The sequence below is a fragment of the Carcharodon carcharias genome, chromosome 9, assembly GCF_017639515.1.
Source record: "Carcharodon carcharias isolate sCarCar2 chromosome 9, sCarCar2.pri, whole genome shotgun sequence".
In the NCBI taxonomy this organism is placed as follows: Eukaryota; Metazoa; Chordata; class Chondrichthyes; order Lamniformes; family Lamnidae; genus Carcharodon; species Carcharodon carcharias.
Genome location: NC_054475.1, coordinates 154,090,892 through 154,114,021, shown reverse-complemented (window position 1 = coordinate 154,114,021; position 23,130 = coordinate 154,090,892). Strand labels below are relative to the sequence as shown.

Genomic DNA, 23,130 nt, shown 5'->3' with positions numbered 1-23,130 from the left:
ACCTTAAATTTGTGCCTGCTGGTTATCAGCCCTTTAACCGTTGGAAAGTTTTCTTTATTTACTCTATTTAAACCCTTCATGAATTTAATAACCCATATCAAATCTCCTCTTAGCTTCTCTATTTTAAGAAGAACCACCCCAGCTTCTCCAGTTTATCCACTTAACTTAAGTCCTTCATCCCTGGAACCATTCTAATAAATCTCTTCTGCACCCTCTCTACATTGTTCATACAGTGCAATTTCCAGAATTGGACACAATACGTCAGTTGGAGCTGAAAAAATGATTTATATAGGTTTAGCATAACTTCTAGGCATTTGTACTGTATGGCACTATTTATAAAGCCCTGGATCCCATATGCTTTTTTAATATGTCCTGTAACTTCAAAGATTTGTACAGAGCATCCCCAAGAATCTGTGTTCTTGCACCCCTTTTAAAATGTTATCAATGATGGGCTCTGGAGCAGTTCAAAATAATGGAGTTCACGAGGGTTGATGAACAAAATGAACGTTGAATTTATCTGAATTACTTAAAAATCCAAAGTCACTTTTTATAGCAACCAAAAGGCAAGAAACCTTCAGACACGCCAAATTAACCTCTGCTTTTTGAATGGGAGCAATATAAAATTGCTGGCAAATACAATGTTACTTTTGATGTATTCTTAAAAGTCATGAGTTTCTTCCTTTTATCGACAAAATGTGTAATCTGAGATGCAATATATGGTTTGGAATTTTCTAGGTGTTTTGAAGTATCATGTAAGCTTGAATCAAATGTTGCTGTGATTATCAATTAGACTTTCTAAATATCTGGTCATCATTTTCAACTGCATACATGATGTAGGTTAGGAGGGGAATTCCAGGATTTTGAGCCAGTAACAGTGAAGGAATGGTGATATAGTTCCAAGTCGGTATGGTGTGTGACTTGGAGGAGACCTTGCAGGTGGTGGTGTTCTGATGCATCTGCTGCCCTTGTCCTTTTTTTTATCAGACAAAGTTATGGATCATTAATGACTTGATACCATACAATCAGACAGGTGTTTGTGAAGTTGAAGATGGCAATGCAGACATAAAGTTGAGTGTTGTCAACCCAACATCACATAGACTGAAGCGGTTCAAGAAGACAGCTCACCACCACCTTATTAAGGGCAATTAGGGATAGGTAATAAATGCTTGCCAGCCAGCGATGTCCAGATCCCGTGAAAGAATAAATTTCAAAAAATCATTCATATGGTGTAAAGCTCTAGTGGATCAAATAATTTCTCATTCATTCCCACTGAAAAATTCCAAAAGACCAAAATCCTTCCCATTCTGTCCTATCATATAAAAGGTGAACTAGCATAAGAACATAAGAACTAGCATCTGGAATAGGACATACAGACTCTTGAACCTGCTCTACCATTTCATGAAATCACGGTTGAACTTCTGCATCAACTCTGCTTTACTGTTCTTTCCCCATATTTTTTGATTCCCTCAGTGCCCAAGAAACTACCGATGTCTGTCTTGAATATGCTCAACAACTGGGCATTCACAGTCTTGGGGGAACAGAATGCCAAAGATTCTTTATCCTATGAGCGAAGAATATTAATACATATTCTAAACTCCAGAGACTGTAGGCCAGTCCATTAATTTTCTTCATGGGACATCCCTTTCAACCCAGGAATCAATCCTCTTTTACTTCAAATTCTTTCCTTAGGTAAGGAAACTAAAGCTGCAAAACAGAACTCCAGGTGCTCTCACCAAAGCCTTATATACTTCAACCCACTTGTAATAAAGGCTAAGGTAACATCTGCCTTCCTAACTGCCTGCTGTACCTGCGTATGTGTTTCATATAGGACAGCCAAATCCCTCCAAATGAGGGATTTTTCATTCCATCCAATGTATAGAATTTGAATGGACCAAATAAATTTGTTTTAGCTCCCATTATATAAAATTGAAACGGATTGAATGCTTCTCATTATTCAAACAGAATTTCAATGGACCAAACTATTTCACATTTAATCCCAATGGGTGAAATTCCTGATCCAATCAGTCAGTCTTTATTCTTCAATTCATTGGCAAGCCCTCCCTCGAAGGAGCGGTACATGTTAAAACTACTTGACTCCGTCGACTGGAGCTCAGTGTTTGCTTGGCTGGATTGTGTCCATGAACGAAACTGGGATCCAGAAATTTGGAAACTATTCACTGAAATCTGTAACATGCAGTGTGCTGAGCCTATCCATATATAAAATGGCAGTCCTGGCATGATATCGGGGATATCACATTGGAAAGTTAAAGAAAGATAATGAGCTATTTATTTAATGTTATACATTTTAATGTATCAAAGTTTTGAGTGGACGGGGGGTAGAATGGCAATATAAACCAGTGAGGTACAATTCTTATAGTTGTTATATTCATATTAAGAGCAATATTTCCGAGGGTCAGGGGCTTCCGCAGCTCTGAGCAGAGTACTGCTGAGTTTTCCTGAAAAAAAATCTTCCATATATCCCAAAATTAAAAGCAGCAGTATCAGAGAAAGGACGAAACCTGGTCATGCCTGTCTAAATCGTTGGGGCTCATATTAACCTGATAAAGCTAATCTTCAATGCGGCAGTTCCCACTTGACCAGCGTTATTCCTCTTGGGGAGATTAAGAGTTTGACCACCGTATACCGCGCCTTGCTCCTGAAAATGTCTCAAACAACAGGGTGCATTTAAACAGACAGCAATGGTTACCGGTACCAGAGTGAAACCCCGAAAACACTTACACCTGTTGTGGTGCGATGCCAGATGAATATAAACCAATTGGCGATGTAAAATGAGAATCTACCTGCTACCTCTGGCCTGACTGCATTTTGCAAGACTACCGCTTTCAACCTTAGAACAATTGGAGAAATTAGCCAGGTGCGCAGCACCACAGGGGAGACCCTTTCCCTTCACCATGCACCCCGCAAGCGGGCGGTAATCAGGATCCGTGTTACTGAATCCAAAGCATTTCACTTCGGTCATTCCTGTTGAAAACCCGCTTGGACCCCCATTAACGTTGGCACCGAGCTTGCAGTTTGCTCTCTCTCTCTCTCTCTCTACCCGCCCCCTCCGCCGGTAGCTCCGTCTGAGGGATCAGTCACTTAAACTCTGAACTCTTTTGGGTTCCAGTTTATTCAATCCCACTGATGTCTCAGTTCGTGAGCGGTCCTTGGATCACAGGTCTAATTGTAAATCCGCTGCACAGCACCGGTGATCCACTACAACCCAGGCCATTGAAAGCTTTACACTCTGCACAGGAAAAAAAAACTGACTCTTTACAGATTGAATATTTAACTACTAATTTAAGAAATAACAGGGTACACAGTATGTTAAAGTGTCGGGACAACCAGTTTATCCGTAGACCCCTTATCTGAACTGTAGGAGGGAACCGGTTATACTGTTAGTCAAATAATCATATACTATGTTCTCGCCACCTTCACACTCCATGGCACAATCAAATCCAAGAACAGCTTTAAAAGTTCCAATTCATCCTGACCCAAGGCAGGAACAATACACCCCAACTCCCGTGTCCGCGGCCCCATCGAAATTCATTTTCATTCCCTCCGACTCGCCGGCTATTAAATACATTTGAAAGTATTCTTTCACATCAGCCCTGGACTAAAGCATCTCGACTGCACTTACATATGGAGCAGACTTAATGGCAATTAACACGAAACTACTTCCAAAGTATGTTCTGCACGGTCCGGCTCAATGCGCACCTGAAGGCAGCCAAGTAAGATTGTATTTTCCCTTTAAATGAAAATATCACTTGGATTAAGAGCCAGGCAATGTTTAAACGTTGTAAGCAGGAGATGACGAAAAATATGCAAAGTGCAAAAGGTAACTCACCCACAATGGTGGTGAGAACAGCGAGTGGTAGTAACAGAGGTGCCATTCTGGTGGATGATGATCGGCGCCAAGGTCCAGGACTTGTGTGTGTGTGTGTGTCTGTACGAGAATGCCGGATCGGCGTTCAGAGAGTCTCCGCCTCTCGTCTAGTTGTGTCTCGTCTCGTCAACCCACTCCCAGCCCAACTCCACCTTCACACCCAGTAACAGTTCTCAGAGTTCAACCTCAAGGCGGCCAGCCTACGAGAGAGAGAGAAAAAAATCTCCACTGGGCTGAGTGTTACACTCCGAATAAAGCTCCATAGCATTTTGCGAGGTTTGCGGTCGATTCCAATGTACCATTTCGTATTTTTTTTAAATTACCCACAAGCGACTTTTATCAATCAAAAATTTTATTTTCCTGGTGGAAGATCAAGGATCAAAAAGAAAATAGTGTTCATTTATTGAAGGCTTCCCTCAACAGGCTGACATTGGTCAGCGTGTAGCAGCTCAGGGTCGTGAATACAGCTGGAGTCTCGTTCAACATGTTTTCACTGAGGATGCCAGTGGCACTGAGGTCTCCATCCCACTATACCATAACAGCCATCTTCTACAGGATATAAATGTAATTGGAGTAACATCTGAGAGGGATTCAAGGACCCGGCCTTTGTACACCATTCATTATTGCACAGTTAGGACTTGGTTTGCAGCCAATATATCAGCAAGTCCTCAAGAGACCTCACAGGAATTCTCCACATCTACTCCTTCCAGTAGAAGAGTTGTGTCAAGTAAAAAGAAAGGAAATGTGGCCACATAATCTGCGTGGCATGTTGTCCAGCCATCCGTTATTCTTCTTACTCTCCCTCTGTCCATGACGTCTATGGCTGCCTCCTCCCATGTAATAAATGGTGGCCTTGCTCCAATTCAAATTACCTCCCTTCTGTTAAGTGCAGCTTGCCCTACAACAAGTATTTCAATGTGTGGCCTGTTAAAGGTTTAGGAAGATGTGTGTGTAAGTTTAGCAAAGTTTGAATGGTTAAAAAAGCAGCAGGTTTTGGGGACTAAGGACAGTATCTGTGAAGGCAGTGTCAGGTAGTGTCAGTGGAAGCAGAAACAAATGCAGTGATCTGTGAAGCAGTATTTATAGAGAGGGAAGCAGAGGAGAGGTGGCTTGTTAGTATATTGGTACTAGAGTAGAATGGTGCAGAGTTGCCATGAGAATAACAGCTTGAAATGGAGTCTTACCCCAGCAGTTCTGGTCAAGTAATTGAATTTCATGCAAGAGTGCTGCCAGATCATTGGAGAAATGCTTCAGGCAGTTATTTGCTCTGCTATCTCAGCCCATTTTTGCAGGGCTTTTTTAGTAGGACACTTGTCTTGTCGGCTGGACCTCCTTCCTCCAGATTACCTCCACCACATCACCATCTGAAAAGCTGGTGTCGGTGCAGCACTCAAACATACAGACATACGAATTAGGAGCTGGAGTAGGTCAGTCAGCCCCCTAAGCCTGCTCCGCCATTCACTAAGATCACGGCTGATCTGATTGTAACCTCCCTCTACACCAATAACCTTTCACACCCTTGTTTATCAAGAATTCATCTACCACTGATATAAAAATATTCAAAGACTGCTTCCACTGCCTTTTGAGGAATGGAGTTCCAAAGATTCACTATTCTCTGAGAGTAAAAATTTATCCTTATCTCCATCTTAAATGGGCGACCCCTTATTTTTAAACAGTGAGCCCCCTAGTTCTAGATTCTCCCACAAGCTTTTCATCTTGAACTCATTAGGACAAACACAGGAATTCCAAATTTCAAACAATCACAACAATTTATACTACAAGAGAAAAGCGTTGTTGATTGGGTGGCAAGTCAATTCTGATTGGCCAAGGCATTGCCATGGAGAAAGCAAGAAGGTTACATTCTCCATGCTTCTGGGCAATTCAAAAAAGATGTAAGGCTTGAACATATCCCTTTTGTTTGCAGAGGACAGGTCCCAGAGCATGTATGTATCTCACTTCTAGCAAGTGTAAATGAGCATACAAACATACGAATTAGAAGCAGGAGTAGGCCACTTGGCCCCTCAACCCTGGTCCACCATTCAATAAGATCATGGCTGATTTGAATGTAACCTCAACCCCACATTCCTGCCTGTGCCCGATAACCTTTCACCCCTTGTTAATCAAGAATCTATCCAGCTCTGCCTTGAAAGTATTCAAAGACTCTGCTTCCACTGCCTTTTGAGGAAGAGAGTTCCAAAAAAATCCTCATCTGTGTCTTAAATGAGCAACGCCATATTTTTAAACAGTGACCCCTAGTTCTAGATTCTCCCACAAGAGGAAACGTCCTCTCCACATCCACCCTGCCAAGACTCTTCAGGATCTTAAAGGTTTCAATTAAGTCACCTCTTATTCTTCTAAACTCCAGTGGATACAAGCCTATACTGTCCAACCTTCCCTCATAAGACAATCCACCCATTCCTGGTATTAGTCTGGTAAACCTTCTCTGAACTGCTTCTAACGCATTTACATCCTTCCTTAAATAAGAAGACCAATATTGTACATAATACTACAGATGGGGTCTCACCAGTGTCTTGCACAACTGAAGCATAACCTCCCTACTTCTATAATCAAATCCCCTCACAATAAACAATAATATTCTATTAGCTTTCCTAATAACTTGCTGTACCTGCACACTAGCCTTTTGTTATTCATGCACCAGGAGACCCAGATCCCTCTGAACTTCTAAGCTCTACAATGTCTCATCATGTGGATAATATGCTTATTTATTATTCTTCCTGCCAAAATGGACAATTCCACATTTTTGCACATTATAACCTATTTGCCAGATCTTTGCCCACTCACTTAACCTATCTATGTGTCTTTGTAGTCTCCTTTTATCCTCTTCACAACTTTTTTTCCTACCTTTCTTTGTGTCATCAGCAAATTTAGCAGCCATAACTTTGGTCCCTTTATACAAGTCATTGATATAAATTGTAAAAAGTGGAGGGCCCAATACTGATCCTTGTGGCACACCTCTCATTACATATTGCCAACCAGGAAAAGACCCATTTATGCCTACTCTCTGTTTCCTGTTAGCTTGCCAATCTTATCTCCATGTCAATATGTTACCCTCTACACCATGAACTTTTATTTTCCTCAATAATCTTTGATGTGTCACCTTATCAAATTCCTTCTGGAAATCTGAGTACAGGATATCCACCAGTGCCCTTTTATCCACAGCACATGTGACTCCTTCAAAGAGCTCCAATAAATTTGTTAAACATAATTTTCCATTCAAACCACGTTGACTCTGCCTTGTTGCCTTGAAGTTTTCTAAGTACCTTGCCATAACATCTTAAATAATAGCTTCTAACATTTTCCCTATGACAGATGTTAAGTTAACTGCCTTTAGTTTCCTGCCTTCTGGCTCCCTCCCTTTTTGAATAAAGGAGTAACATTTGCTATTTTCCAATCTAATGGAACCTTCCTCAAATCTAGCGAATTTTGTAAAATTAAAACCAATGCACCAATTATCTCACTACCTGTTCTTTTAAGACCCTAGGATGAAGTCCATCAGAACCCGGGGATTTGTCAGCCCACAGCTCCCACAATTTGCTCAATACCCCTTCCCTGGTGATTGGAATTTTTCTGAGTTCTCCCCTCCCTTCCATTTCCTGATTTACAGCTACTTCTGGGATATTACTCATATCCTCCATATTGAAGACCGATGCAAAATGTCTGTTCAACTTTTAGAAGTCAGTCAGTTCCAGTAATAAAAAAGGCAGAATAGACAAAGTGCACTTCCATTTTAAGAATCATAAATTGCTTTTAAATAGCAAAATTCCCAATAGATTTCTTCTTACCACAAAACGAACTGCTAATAGCCATCAGAAAAAGTGTTGACATTTGCCATTCACATTTCAACGAACCAAAAAATGGTGTGTACATCTTGCCCAGTTTCTGCTTGGGAGAAAAGTGCTTGGGTTTCAGCTATTTACAACCTACAATTAAATGAAAGGATAGAGTGTAATATATCCAAATCTGCTGATTAAATAAATTTAGGTAGGAAAGTAAACCATAAGGGAGGAGGTTGCAAAGGAATATAGACAGATTAAGTGATTGGACATGAAGATGGTCAACGGAAGATAATGTGGTGAAGTATAAAGTTATCCACTTTGGTAGGAAAAATATGAAAGCAGGGTATTTTTTAAATGGTGGGAGACTGGTAAATGTTGGTTTTCAAGGGAATTCAGGTGTCCTCATACCACAGAGTATTAGCATACAAGTAAAGCAAGCAATTAGGAAGGTGAATGGTAAATTAGTCTGGGGGCTGGAGTATAAGAGTAAGGCAGTCTTGCTGCAATTATGTAGGGCTTTAGTAACATTACGCCGGGAATACTGTTTACATTTTGAGTTTCCTCACCTAAGGAAACAATTTACCTTAGAGGAGGATTAATTCCTGCGGTGAGAGGCTTGTACTTTGAGGAGTGATGGGCCTATATTCTCTGGGGTTTAGAAGAATGGCAGGTGATCTCATTGTAATATATACAATTTTTAGAGGGCCTGACAGGGTAAATTCAGAGTAGCTGTTTCCCTGTCTGGGGATCCTAGAACTAGGGGACATAGTAAAGGAGAAATTTTTCACTCAGAGGGCTGCAAACCTTTGCTGCTGAATTTTCCCGTCGGCGATTTGGGGACGGGGCCCGCTCACCGACGGGAAAATGATGCGGGATGAGGTTGGGAGGAACCCGCGACATCATCCCGATCCCTTTAAATTTTTAGGAATGCGGGTGGACAGCGAAATCAGCTGTCTGCCCGCCGACCTGCCAATGGCCAATTGAGGCCATTGACAGGGTAATTAAGATAATTAATGACCTGCCTGTCCAACCTTAAGGCTGGTGAGCAGGCCTGGAGCCCCAGCGGGCTTCTGATAATACATAAAACCTCATCCACTGGCGGGATGAGGTTTCATGTCCGAAGTGTCATAAAGTTTATGTCCTTTTTATTAACATGTCCCATCTCGTGTGACATTGTCACATGAGGGGAACATGTTAATCATTTTTAAATTTTTCTATTTTTGGTCTTTTTTTACCTGTCAGTACTCTCCCTGTGACAGCATTTAGTCCCAGGGAGCAGAGCACACTTTGACAGATGGGGAATCCCTCCCATACTCTGCACAGGAAGAGCATAGCACTTCCTGTCAGGCAGCCCGCTGGGTGGGCCTTAATTGGCCCGCCCACTCAAAATGGCGGTGGGCCCCGTTTCGGTGGTGGGGATTGGCTATGCAGCTGTGGCCAAGCCGGTGGGGCCCACACGCCCACCAAAGTTCTGCCCCAACAATTCTCTATTCCATGTAGGTGTTCCATGAATATAGAATATATTCAAGACTGAGACTGACAAATTTTTGGGCATCAAAGGAATTGAGGAATGTGGGGATAAATCAAGAAAATTGAACTAATGTAAAAGTTTAGCCATGATTTTATCGAATGGTAGAGCAGGATTTTTGGGCCGAATGTTCTCATTTCTTAGCTTCTTATATCTATCTTTTTCTCCCATGCTCTCATCTGCTCTGATAGCTGCTTTTGTTTATTCTTACTTGAGCACAATATTTATCTCTATTCTCTTCTGAATTAATTTCCTTTAATTATATACATAGGGCAAAAGTGCAGGACCACTTCTTGGAGCAGTTCTACTAAATAAATAGGCCATTAATATATCACTAGAAACCTCGAAGGATGAACAATTCTGGAAAAAGTTTCCAAAGAAGTCTTAAAATTATTATTGCTTTGAATTATCATACATCCTAAAGTGAAGATTGATCACTACAAGCACGAGGCTAAAGGTTAGAGTGAGGAAACAAATGCCGAATTTTCCCCTGTCAGGGGGGTGTTGTGCGGGGGCGGGCAGGAGCAAGCATGAACCCAATCGGTGCCCCCGATCAGGTTCGCGCCGCCATTTCACGTGGGCGGGCCAATTAAGGCCCGCTGAGCGCTCCCTGTGCAGGAAGAGGGGATTCCCTGAGTCCGGGCCTGAGCTCTTTCACGCATGCACGCGGAAGAGCGCAGAAATCTCCCTGAGGCACAGAGGCACCTCAGGGAGATTTGTTTAAGTTTTAAACATCTGAATAAAGTAATTAGAAACTTTTAAAACATGTCCCCTCATGTGACGGTGTCACATGAGCTGGCACATGTCAATGAATTTTTTAAATAATTTTTATTAAATTTTTAAGCCCTTTATGAAGTCTCATCCCGCCCGTTGGTGAGATTCCATGAAAAATGCGAAGGCCGCCTGGGGTCTTCGCCTGTCTGCCAACCTTAATATTGGACGGGCAGTTCATTTAATTATATCAATTAGTTTTTAACAGGTCTTGATAGGCCTTCGATAGTTTGACGGGCATGCAGCCGACTCGGCTGCATGCCCACTGAACTGAAACTCTAAATTACACGCGGTGACATCGGGACATCCACCCGACGTCACTGCGCGTTGTTTTATGCGTCAGCGAGTGGGCCCCGCCCCCGCTCGCCAACCAGAAAATTCTCCCAAAATTCTAAACTCAAATTGGGGTCCTTTTTTTCTGACAATTAAGGGATAATAAGTTGCTCTTTATTTTGAAGCACATTTCCTATACATTTCTTCTAGCCCACAGATATTTTTATCATAGCAACTTAGGGGTCAAAACTTGCTTTCAAATATTCAGTGTCCACTTCACATCTTCTGAGCATTGACTGGCGATTAAAGGAATAGTATTCACTGAATACTAGCTAGGCAAGGCTTTTTTTTAAAAAAAACCATTAATTGATATTTACTTTTTGACAAATGATTTAATATGGTTTTGCAGGAGAAAATCAGCGAGTTTCTGATTTGATATTCACACTTGCAATCAGTAAGTAAATCATTTTGACAATTTTGTCATCAGTGGCAAATTGATGGCACTTGCCACTGATCTCGAAGGAAAATGTCCACATAGACCTAGCAGTCTTTGTAATGCCAATTTAAATTTTCCCAATGTTAATTTCATTTCAGCATCAATTATAAGGAATCTCCGGCATTTAACATTTCGCAAATATAAGATTAACTTTTCAGACCCAGAGAGGTTGTTCATTACTAATGATGACTCAGTATTTCGTTAAAATTTCAATTACACCTTATTCTACAATGTTTACATTTTTTAATGATTTTTACATGATATATTAGCATGGAGAGAGGTTTGGCTAATTAACAGGAAATAGAGAGTTGGGATAAATGAGTCATTTTTAAGTTGACAAACTCTAACTAGAGGAGTGCCACAAGAATCAGTGCTGGGGCCTCAACTTTTTATGATTTTTTTTCTATATTTTTTCATGGGATGTGGGTGTTTTTTGCCTCTTGGATTGAGTGGCTTGCTAGGCCATTTCAAAGGACAGTTAAGAGTCAACCACATTACTGAGGTTCTGGAGTCACATGTAGACCAGACCAAGTAAGGATGGCAGATTTCCTTCCCTAAAGGACATTAATGAGCCAGGTGGGTTTTTATAACAATCAATGATAGCTTCCTGGTCACCTTGACCGAGACTAGCTTTCAATTCCAGATTTTTATTGATTGGTGGGATTTGAACCCATGTCTCCTGGGCATTAAACCCGGACTCTGGATTACTATTCCAGTGAAATTACCACAATGCCACTACCTTGGATGAAGGGATGAACTGTATTGTAGTAAAATTTGCTGAGGATACAAAAATAGGTAAGTAAGGAAGTTGTGAGGAACTTACAAAATGTTTGCCAAGGGATATAGATAGATTAGGTGAGTGGACGAAAATTTGGAAGATGGAGTATAACATGGGAGAATATGAGGTTGTCCACTTTGGCAGGAAGAATAGAAAATCGGTGTATTATTTAATTGGAGAGAGATTGCAGGATGCTGTGGTACAAAGGATCTGTAGGTCCTTGTACATGTATCACAAAAAGTGAGCATACAGGTACAGCAAGTCATTAGGAAGACAAATGGAATGTTGATCTTAATTACAAGCGGGATGGAGCATAGAAATAGGGAAGTCTTGTGCAGTCAAAACTGTACAGGGCATTGGTGAGACCAAACCTAGAGTAGAGTGTACAGTTTTGGTCTCCTCAGCTAAGAGGGATATACTTGCATTGGAAGCAGTTAAGAGAAGGTTCATTAAGCTGATTCCTGAGGTGAAGGGATTGTCTTTTGTAGATAGGTTGAGCAGGTTGGGGCTTAGAAGAATGAGAGCTGATCTTATTGAAACATACAAGATTGTGAGTGAGCTTGACAGGATAGATGCTGAGAGGATAAATCCCTTGGGGGGGGAGGGGAATCTAGAACTTAAGGACATAGTTTGAAAGTAAGGGGTCTCCTATTTAAGTTGGAGATGAGGAAGAATTTCATCTCTGAGTGTCATTGGAATTCTCCTCCACAGAGAATAGTGGAGGCTGGGCCATTGAATATATTCAAGGCTGAATTAGATTGATTTTTGATTTGCTTGGGAGTCAAGAGTTAACGGGGGTCAGACAGGAAAGTGGAGTTAAGATCACAATCAGATCAGTCATGATCTTTTTGAATGGTCAAGTAGGCTCAATGGGCCGAATAGCCTACTCCTGCTCCTGTTTCTTATGATCTTATGATCTAACAAGACAAACACTGTAAAAAATTATTTCCAAGATTTCCATCTAGCACCAAAGCTTCTACTCATTTTATCAGCTGATACACCTGGGAACCAACATAATTTCCATTAACTTCTCATCTCCATTCATTGCCAACAACCAACTAGCAACAAACAAGCTAATGTTTTCACTGAATGGCTCCTCTGCTCTGCAGTTAGGAGAACTTCCTTTGAATATATATTTTTGGTTGGATTCCATGAGGAAATTTCAACTTCTCCCAAGCATGGGAGAAAAAGATAGATATAAGAAGCTAAGAAATAAGAACATTGGGCCCAAAAATCCTGCTCCACCATTCGATAAAATCATGGCTAAACTTTTACATTAGTTCAACTTTCTTCATCTATCCCCACATTCCTCAATTCCTTTGATTCCCAAAAATCTGTCAATCTCAGTCTTGAATATATTCTATATTCATGGAACACCTACAGCCCACTGAATAGAGAATTGTTGGGGCAGAATTTTGGTGGGCATGTGGGCCCCACCAGCTTGGCCGCAGCTGCATAGCCGATCCCCGCCACCGAAACGGGGCCCACCGCCATTTTGAGTAGGCGGGCCAATTAAGGCCCACCCAGCGGGCTGCCTGACGGGAAGTGCTATGCTCTTCCTGTGCCGGGGGGGGAGGGATTCCCCATCTGTCAAAGTGTGCTCTGCTCCCTGAGACTAAATGCTGTCTCAGGGAGAGTACTGACAGGTAAAAAAAAGACCAAAAATAGAAAAATTTAAAAATGATTAACATGTTCCCCTCATGTGACAATGTCACACGAGATGGGACATGTTAATAAAAAGGACATAAACTTTATGACACTTCGGACATGAAACCTCATCCCGCCAGTGGATGAGGTTTCATGTATTATCAGAAGCCCGCTGGGGCTCCAGGCCTGCTCACCAGCCTTAAGGTTGGACAGGCAGGTCATTAATTATCTTAATTACCCTGTCAATGGCCTCAATTGGCCATTGACAGGTCGGCGGGCGGACAGCTGATTTCGCTGTCCATCCGCATTCCTAAAAATTTAAAGAGATCGGGATGACGTCGGGGATTCCTCCCAACCTCATCCCGCATCATTTTCCCGTCGGCGAGCGGGCCCCATCCCCAAATCGCCGACGGGAAAATTCAGCAGCAAAGGTTTGCAGCTCTCTGAGTGAAGAAATTTCTCCTTTACTATGTCCCCTAGTTCTAGGATCCCCAGACAGGGAAACAGCTACTCTGAATTTACCCCGTCAGGCCCTCTAAAAATTGTGTATATTACAATGAGATCACCTGCCATTCTTCTAAACCCCAGAGAATATAGGCCCATCACTCCTCAAAGGACAGGCCTCTCACCGCAGGAATTAATCCTCCTCTAAGGTAAATTGTTTCCTTAGGTGAGGAAACTCAAAATGTAAACAGTATTCCCGGCGTAATGTTACTAAAGCCCTACATAATTGCAGCAAGACTGCCTTACTCTTATACTCCAACCCCCTTACAATGAAGACTAATTTACCATTTGCCTTCCTAATTGCTTGCTGTACCTGTATGCAAATATTCTGTGGTATGAGGCCACCTGAATTCCCTTGAAAATCAACATTTATCAGTCTCCCACCATTTAAAAAATACCCTGCTTTCATATTTTGCTACCAAAGTACACTTACACTTACACTTCCCCACATTATCTTCTGTTCACCATCTTCATGTCCAATCACTTAATCTGTCTATATTCCTTTGCAACCTCCTCCCTTATGGTTTACTTTCCTACCTAAATTTATATGATCAGCAGATTTGGATATATTACACTCTATCCTCTTGTTTAATTGTAGATTGTAAATAGCTGAAACCCAAGCACTGATCCTTGCAGCACTTCACTAATTACATACTGCCAGCCTGAAATTTGCCTGTTTATTCCAATTCTGTTTTGTGTCAGTGAACCAATTCTCAATTCATACTATATATTTCCCCCCCTATTCTTCTGTAACAACATATTGTGTGGTACCTTATTGGTTTGTTTAAATTTAGGACCCTAGTTTTAGACTTAATCACATCATCTCAAACTTCTATCATGTTATGATCACACTTCTCCAGTGGATCCTTTAGTATAAGATTACTAATTAACCTTTCCCCATTACGCGATGCTAGAATTAATATAATCTGTTTCATAGTTGGCTCTTCAACATATTCTGAAAATTGTCTTGAACGTATTCCATGACAATTGTGGTAGAAAAGATTTTAAAAAGCTATGTTAGGAGCTAGAGACCATTAAGGAATATATAAAGTCATTAAAAGATATGACAATGCTGTGAAGTGATAACTTCCCATCAGTCTTCAGTTCTTTGGATCTTGCTTAATTACAAGCTATAGGTTTTACTGCAGATAAAATATTAAGATAGCTGAGGTTACCCTTCTAGGAATGAAAAGGAAACTTAAGGTAGGTTCAGCTACTGGTTCTGTGCATTCACTCAAGAGTGTTTTGCAAGGCCCTTGCTGATGATATCTCTAATAGTGTGCAAAATTGTTCCCTCGGAATGCAAAGATGCTCATGTAGTTCTGAATGCTTTGCAGCTCAGTAAGCCATTATGACATTTGACAGTCAGCCAACCCTTGATATACCAAAGGAATTATTAGAGTTGAAAGTCATTTTACTTTTTAATTCCCTGCCAGTTTTGTTCTTTTCTCTTCTCCCTGTCTGACAAGCTTATCTTGGCATCCACCCGACTAAACCCCTGTCTTTGCAACTCTTCGTCTACTAAATTGCTGGTTGTAATTATATTACAATTGGGGGGATTACTCTGTAGTGTTTGAGGGTCAAATGCAAAACCCCACTAGAATAAGGTTTTACTTAATCTTTAATCTGACAAGGAAATGAGAATAAATTATTCAATAAGGTTGATCTGAAACAGTCCAAATCTACAGGTTAAGACAAGTAAAATAAATTAAACCATAGGATATAAGTTTGTCTTTTTTTAGTCATTGAAGCAGGTGGTTTCTGAACAATGCTACTTAGATTCCTGGAATGTGCACAAGGTCTCTGCACTGAAATGGAAGTGGGGGCTGCATCGGAGCTACTTCAGGCAATGCTTTAAATATGGAAATGAAGAGGGTAAATGAATTTTGCATCTTATTGCATCTGCTCCCAATGGGCACAGGCAGACCACACATCATGGACCCCTCATCCAAAACACATTCCCTGCAATTTTGAAATGTTTCTCTGAGGAAATTAGACTCCAAACTTATGCGATTACTTTTCAGGGTCAGAGAGGTTGGCAAGCAGCAATTTTGACCTAGGGTGAAAGTAAAAATTCAATTGTTCCTGACTGATGAAGGATTTGTTGCTTTTTAGGGTGAGAAAAACATATAAGTAGTTGAAGTTCACATCAAACTAGTAATTCAGTTTATATATAGTGCCTTTGACAACCTCATCCCAAACTGCCTTACAGACAATGAAATACTTTTGAAGTGCAGTCACTATTGTAATGTAGGAAATGCCAATTGGCACATACAAATGATCAGATCATATGTTTTAGTGGTGTTGGTTGAGAGACAAATATTATCCTGGACTGAAGAGAGCTCCCTTGCCCTTATTCAAAATAGTGACATGGGATTTTTTTTAAAAAGCATAACACTGCGGATACTGGAAATCTAGAACAAAAACAAAAATATCTGGAAAAACTCAGCAGGTCTGACAGCATCTGCGGAGAGGAATACAGTTAACGTTTCGAGTCCAAATGATTCTTCATCAGAACCCAAGGGGGTAGATGGCAGCCTCAATTTAATAACCCACCTGAAGGACAGTACATTTGTCAGTGCAGCTCTCCTTCAGAACTAATAGAAGATGCTAATAATAAATTAGTTCTTAAAACATTTTTTTCAAGAATATTCACTGATTTGCATCCATTTTCTTAGGTGATACTTTGCAGGACTCTGTGCTTAATCTTCAAATCGTAAATTATATAACATAGGAAATAGGAAGGGTAGGCTGTTTGGCCCTTCGAGTCTGCTCTGCTATTCAGTAAGGTTATGGCTGATCTGATTGTGGCCTTAACTCACTTTCCTGCCTACCTCCCATAAACTTTGACTCCCTTGTAGATCTAACTGTGCAGGACTTCCTGCCTTCCCTGAGGGGTGAACCCAGGACCTTCAGAGTAGGAGACTGACAGGCTACCTACTGCGTTAAGAAGGCCAGTCCTATGGTGTATTAATTTTCTTTTAAAGATTTTTAAGTTTCATTGGTGAATTAGAATAACAAGTATGTGATTAAGGGTATGATTATTTAAAAACTTTAGCTTTGTGAAAAAATGTATTGGTTATGGCCAATAAAAAACAATATTTTTCTATTCTATAATAATTAGACTTAGAAGTTATGCATCTCCATTTCTATCCAAAGGCAATCTAAGGAGAAATAATATGATAGCTTTCCGATCTAAATAAAACAGAAATTCACAGCACCAAGAATTGTCAATTTATATGGAAAATAACAGTTTATCTTCATAACAAAAACAGAATTACCTGGAAAAACTCAGCAGGTCTGGCAGCATCGGCGGAGAAGAAAAGAGTTGACGTTTCGAGTCCTCATGACCCTTCGACAGAACTTATCTTCATTGTCGTTATTAATATAACGACATACATTTGCCTCTGAGTTTATTATATAAGGAAACTTTTCATATCTAAGTAGATCATTTAAGAAAATCAGTTCTTAATGTGAAGAACAAAAACTCTACTGTCAAAAATATTAAAAATAGAAAAAAAATCCCTGACACTGTCATATGAGTTGGGACATGTCCATAACTTTTTTAAAAACTTTAATTAAATTTTTTAAAACCTACATGAAACCTCATCCCGCCCGTGGATGGGGTTTCATGTTTTTTATGAAGCCCGCCAGTGCTCCTGACATGTCCATTAATTACTTCAATGACTCTGTCAGTGGCCTCAATTGACCATTGACAGGTCGGGGGGGTGCACAGCTGATTTTGCTGCCTCCCCTGCCTATCTGAAAATTTAAATGAGGCGCGGTGATGTCGGGAGTTCCGCCCGACGTCGCCGTGCATCATTTTACGCGTCGGTGAGCGGGCCCCGCCCCCTTCTTACCGACAGGAAAATCCTGCCATGGTACATGTGATTTACGCCACATCATAATTTCCTGAGACTTATGTGCTGCTGCTCAAAGTGAACATCACAGCTCTGCTACTTTGACTAAAATCAGTAGCAATCACAAATATGCTAAATGAATACCACTATGATCATCACTGCCTCTTGGACCATTAACAAATGGTGCAGGTGGGCTTTCTAATTTTAATTTATCACTTATAAATGGATTGTGAATCATATTGTGCTGCAAAACCCTCTATTCGTCCACAAATAACTTTATATGAAGAACAATGGAGATTGTCCAGGGAAACGTTTTTTTTAAGATTGGAAATGAAATCCGAGTTGGAAGCAGATACCAATAGTAACTTTCAAAAGCGATTTGGATATATAGTTGAGAAGGTAGAATTTGAAGGGAGTGGGCTTCATTGAATAGCTCTTTCAATGGCTGAATTGCCCCCTTCTCTGCTGTAATATTCAATGATTCTGTGATTGTCTGGAAAAGTAGAAACTTGAGTGAAAGCCAAAGTACAAACTGAGGGTTCGACTCACAGGTCCAGCCTGGACACAGTTGGAGTGTAGCTTATATAAAGACACCATCAACGTGATCTGAAATGGAGGGATGTTGAATGCACCACTTTTTACTGGAGCTCCCAGACTCAGTGTAAAATAAGGATGAAGCGAGCAACATCCTTGGGACAGAAGGACAGATGCTTTGCTGGCTGCACTGCACATAGCCATGCTTCTATGTGGACTCAAACACTCAATGCAATTCCAAACTGGCACTGTCTGTATGTTTATTTATCATTTTATTTAAGTGCCATCAATGAACAAGCCAAATTAGACAATGTTTGTTTATGGCGAGTAACAGCTGTACAAACGTATCAATTAAAAAGATTTTGCGATGAAATGCATAATTTAAAAGAGAGGCAGCAAAAAATTCTGCAGCATTTTTCGACTATAGTGAAAAGGGAATAAAACCCTGACTGACTGTGAAAGAAGAGAGCTTCAGAGGAGAGATCAAACCAGGATACAATGCCCTCTTCATTTCTGTCAATGTTATGATTTCCCTCAAAGAGGCTGTTGGCTATGCTGCTTCTGATTAGCTGCTGTACTCCCTGAGGCATATTCTTAACAGTTTTCCAGTCAATTTCGGCATGCAGTGCAACTGGGAGATTTTATGGAATAAAATGTATTTGTTCATGGAATTATTGTTGGACTGAGTGATATTGGATAATGTTTTTGATTGTGTGAGATGTAGGAAAATCTCAAAGAGGAATATCGGGTTGTGTGGCTTGAAGACATTAAATGGGCCTTTTGTCTTAGTGAACGTCACTAATTTCAGAACCTCTGCTAGCTAAATGTCTGAGGAGACAATGGGAATCGGAGCAGCTTGGAGGAAGGTAAGAGAACTAGGCAGACCTCAAGTAAAATGACTGATTCGTGCTAAGCTATCTGAACTCAGCCCAACTGGCAGTGGGAGCAGTACAGTTATTCTCAGTGGACCTCAGCTGTAAAGTGGAAAAAAAGTTGCCTTTCCCATTTCCTACTGCCAAAAGATATATTTTAGGGGCTGCTTTCACTCACAGACAAAAATCTGTGTGGGCCAGCCACCCGCCACCCACCACCTCAACACCACAACTATTCAAGTCAACTTGCTATGGGAAGTGACTCCAGTCACATGCATACTGTGGATAGGAATGCTTCTGAGTTCAGGAATTCCTGTCTGTAGAATGTAGCAGTTCAGAATGACCTCAATTCACAGCCGTACTCGGGTAGAAGTGATGCTGAAGGGAGGGAGGGAAGTGAAATGTGAAAAGTAAGAAGTAATTAGATGAGCACTTGAAATGCCATAGCATACAGAGCTATGGGCCAAGTGCAGGAAAATGGGATTAGAATAGATGGCCGGCACAGACATGATGGGCCGAAGGGCCTGTTTCTGTGCTATATAACTATGACTCTATGACTAAAGTCCAAGGTGGGAAGTGATGCTTTGGGATGCAAGAAGCTTGGACAAAGGTATTGAGAGGGGGAGAATCTGGGTGCAATACTTTTGGAAGAAAGCAGGAAAACACAGAAAGTGATGCTTTGAGCTGGAGGTGGTGGGGGTAAGGAATAGGATAGCCAGCATTAACTGAGATGCAGGAAGAGGAAGAGTTATAGCATTAACTGAGAGGGAAGAGAATACCACTGTAACTGAGAGTACTGGGAGGAAAACTTTCCCAGTTTGAACTAGAGGAAGAAGGCAGCCAGCTTCTTTGACAATGAGCATTTCTTAAGAGTTAGGGTACAGGCAGCAGAATTTTGAATGAGCTAAAATTCACATAAGTTGGAAGGCCAGCCAGAAGAGCATTAGAATAGTTAAGTCTGCCTCTAACGAAAACAAAAACAGAATTACCTGGAAAAACTCAGCAGGTCTGGCAGCATCGGCGGAGAAGAAAAGAGTTGACATTTCGAGTCCTCATGACCCTTCTGCCTCCAACAAAAATGTGTATTAGTGTTTCTGCAGCAGAGGGGCTGCAGGCTATTATTTTGTGTAAATAAAAGTAATCACTACACCTCAATAAAATTCATTGTGTGTGTGAAACTGTTCAGATGTCTTGAGGTTATTTAAATGCAAGAACAATTAATTTATTGCTGATTTTTATTAATAATTTTTATATTAAAATGAAACTCTGCCAGAGCACTGTGACATTTTATCATTTACACAAGGAGCTGAATTCTTTTTAATCGTGTTATGAATTTTTAAAAAATATTAGAATGGTAAACATCAAATCAAATGGCATTTATGATTTGATTTAAGATCATTTAAATCGCAAAACTGAATGGATTTCTTGTCCCTATTGAAATGAGGGGTGCAAGTCCTCCAGAATGGAATACATTTTCATTTGTTGCATCAATTATGGCAGCATCAAGAACTCCTAATCAGATACAGCACATATTGGATGTAGTGTGATCCTCTCCCCAGCCTTCTTCAGGTATTATACTTTAAAAAAAACCCACTAATGTGATTTGTTTCCCCTCCCGCCCCCCACATTTTCCATGCCAGACATCTGTGGACTGCCTGTAAATTGTATAGTCTATTTGTGCCAGATGTGTGCTATTCTCAAAGGGAACTATGTTGAAACTGTTAAACTTAATCCGGAATTTTCCAGCCCCGTTGGCATCAGGCGTCATGGTGGGCAGAGGGGGACGAAATGTCAGGAAGGCCAAAAATTGGTTTCACGCTGTTGTGAAACCAGTTTGCAATTGTCCGCTCCACCCGTCATTGGTGGGTCGCATTTCCCGGTGCCGCACGTTGGGAATGTCATTTTAATAAGTTTGCATCTAATTATAAGCCCTGCTCACTAGAACCATCTCCCCACATTAAATTTACCCCCCACGTTAGTGTGACTTCAGAACGGCATGCTTAACAGCTGCTTTTAAAAGGCATGCACCTGGCAACCTGAACTTCAAGGGAGACTTGGAGGTGAGTATACACAACCTTGTGCAGTGCTCATGAGCATCGCCCATAGGACATCAAAGAAGAGGTGCTGCACATTCATGGGGGGCACAGGCAAGTCGCTTTATCCCGGCTGGCTTTCAGCGCGGTGCTGGGACAAGAGCTCCAGTGTGGGTCTGGCCGAGGGAGGGTGGTGGGTGGGGAGGCAAGGCAGCACAGACAGACTTAAGGAAATACACAAACACATGCTAAGGGGTGGGTGATGGGGTGATGGGGTGAGGGAAGCGGCCACACACTTGGGAAAGCTGTCAAAAGTAAGCATTCTTCCACAGCTGAGACCATTCAGCAGCAGCTCCATTGATATGTTGAAGCCAGGCCTCTGAAGCTTTTCTGCCCACTCAAGCAATGCAAAAGCATGAAAATGCCACCAAATGCTCCAGAACTTTTCATCCCTCAGGTGCAGACTGCAAATTAATGTGCGTTTTAGGGGACAGCAGAGCAATTGGCTGACTGGGCAAGTTGTACAATCCCCTTGCAAAATATGGCCATGGCACAGTCACTGGTGCAGTGCAGGTTAGGAGAATGCCTGCATCTGAGCTGAGAGCACAGCACGCAGCCCAATAGCCGAAGCTGCTGCCAATCGGTCAAGCAGAGTGGGGCAGAGGAAGGTGGGGTTTCAGACAGCCAAGGAACGCACTACACACTGACCATCCAAGTGGTGGCCAGCATTCTCCTGAATGCGTGAAGGGGCCTTCAGACTTAACCAAGAGAGCTTCTTAATGCACTCATGCTAACCCATGCGACTCTGTCTTTGATTCTGCAGGAGGAGAACATCAGGATCATGGAGGTCTGACAGCATCTGTCATCATCAGATGAAGAGTCATATAGACTCGAAACATTAACTCTGTCTTCCTTTCCACAGATGCTGTCAGACTTGCTGCGTTTTTCCTACAACTTTTGTTCTTGTTTCAGATTTCCGGCATCCGCAGTATTTTCCTTTTATCAGGATCATGGAGCCTGGTGATTTAGCTGTATGTCTCATGGCTTACAGAGACCAGAGGAGAAGACGAAGAGAGCGGCAGAGGTGCCTGGCTCGACAAGGGGAGGAGCACTTCACTCGAGATGAAGGGGCAGCAGGGCCTGCTGGGCACTCAGCTGAAGATCCACAGTGAGCCATCGTTCGTAGGCGCATCACTAAACCCAAGGTCTATAGATGATGCCTGTCATTCCTGCAGATGACTGAGAACCAGTGTCACCGAAGACTGCGCATGTCTAAGGAACTGGTCGGTCACATATGCCCCCTGCTGCAGCATTTAGCGCTATGGGAACATAAAGGGCATCCACTGCCAGTGGCCATGAAAGTGACTGTGGCGCTTAATTTTTATGTCAACGGCTCCTTCCAGGGCTCCTCCACAGGTGACCAATGTGGCATCTCGCAATCCTCCATGCACAAATGTATCCAGGAGATCACAGATGTCAACTTCACGAAGGCACAGAACTTTGTGCATTTTTTCTGGGATTAGGAAAGCCAGTAAGCAAGAGCGCTGGGATTTGCGCAGATCTCAGGTCTTCCACAGCTACAGGGTGCCATCGACAACACTCACACGGCACTTAGATCTCCATGGCAACAAGCAGTCAATTAAGTCAACTGCAAGGGCTTCCACTCGCTAAATGTTCAGTTGGTGTGTAACCACCACAAACCCGCCCTACAGGTCTGTACATGATCCGCGGGGAGCGTCCATGATTGCTACATCCTTAGCAGGACTAAGATCCCTAACATCTTCCAGGGCCCAGAGAGGCTGCAGTGTTGGCTCCTCAGGGACAAGGGCTACCCACAGAGGACGTGGCTGATGACGCCCGTGCGGCAGCTTCAGACTGCAGCAGAGCGACAGTACAACAAGGCGCATGCCCTGAACCAGACTTTGGTGAAGCAAACAATAGACAATTTGAAATGAGGTTCCAGTGGCTCGATAGTTCTGGTGGAGCACTGCAATACAGTCCCCAGAGGGTGTTGCGCATCGTGCTCACTGGCTGTGTGCTCCACAACCTGGCGCTGGAAAGGGGGGGGACCTGGCTGAAGAGGAGATGGAGGAGCTGCACGTATCCTCCGACGAGGAAGATGTCAAAGGGGATGATGATGATGAGGCCTTT

The 23,130-nt window shown here is 41.9% G+C and overlaps 1 protein-coding gene across 4 annotated transcripts in view; it reads right to left on the bottom strand.

Moving 5' to 3' along the window:
• Positions 1 to 4,032, bottom strand: part of rxfp2l (relaxin family peptide receptor 2, like) — a 144,303-nt gene extending 140,271 nt beyond the window's left edge. For all 4 annotated transcript variants that reach the window (XM_041196217.1, XM_041196221.1, XM_041196220.1 and 1 more), the window contains exon 1: positions 3,848 to 4,032. In XM_041196217.1, coding sequence (XP_041052151.1) covers positions 3,848 to 3,893 — 46 coding nt within the window. In that variant the 5' untranslated portion in view covers positions 3,894 to 4,032. The remainder of the gene's footprint in view (positions 1 to 3,847) is intronic.
• Between the last annotated feature and the right edge of the window lie 19,098 nt (positions 4,033 to 23,130).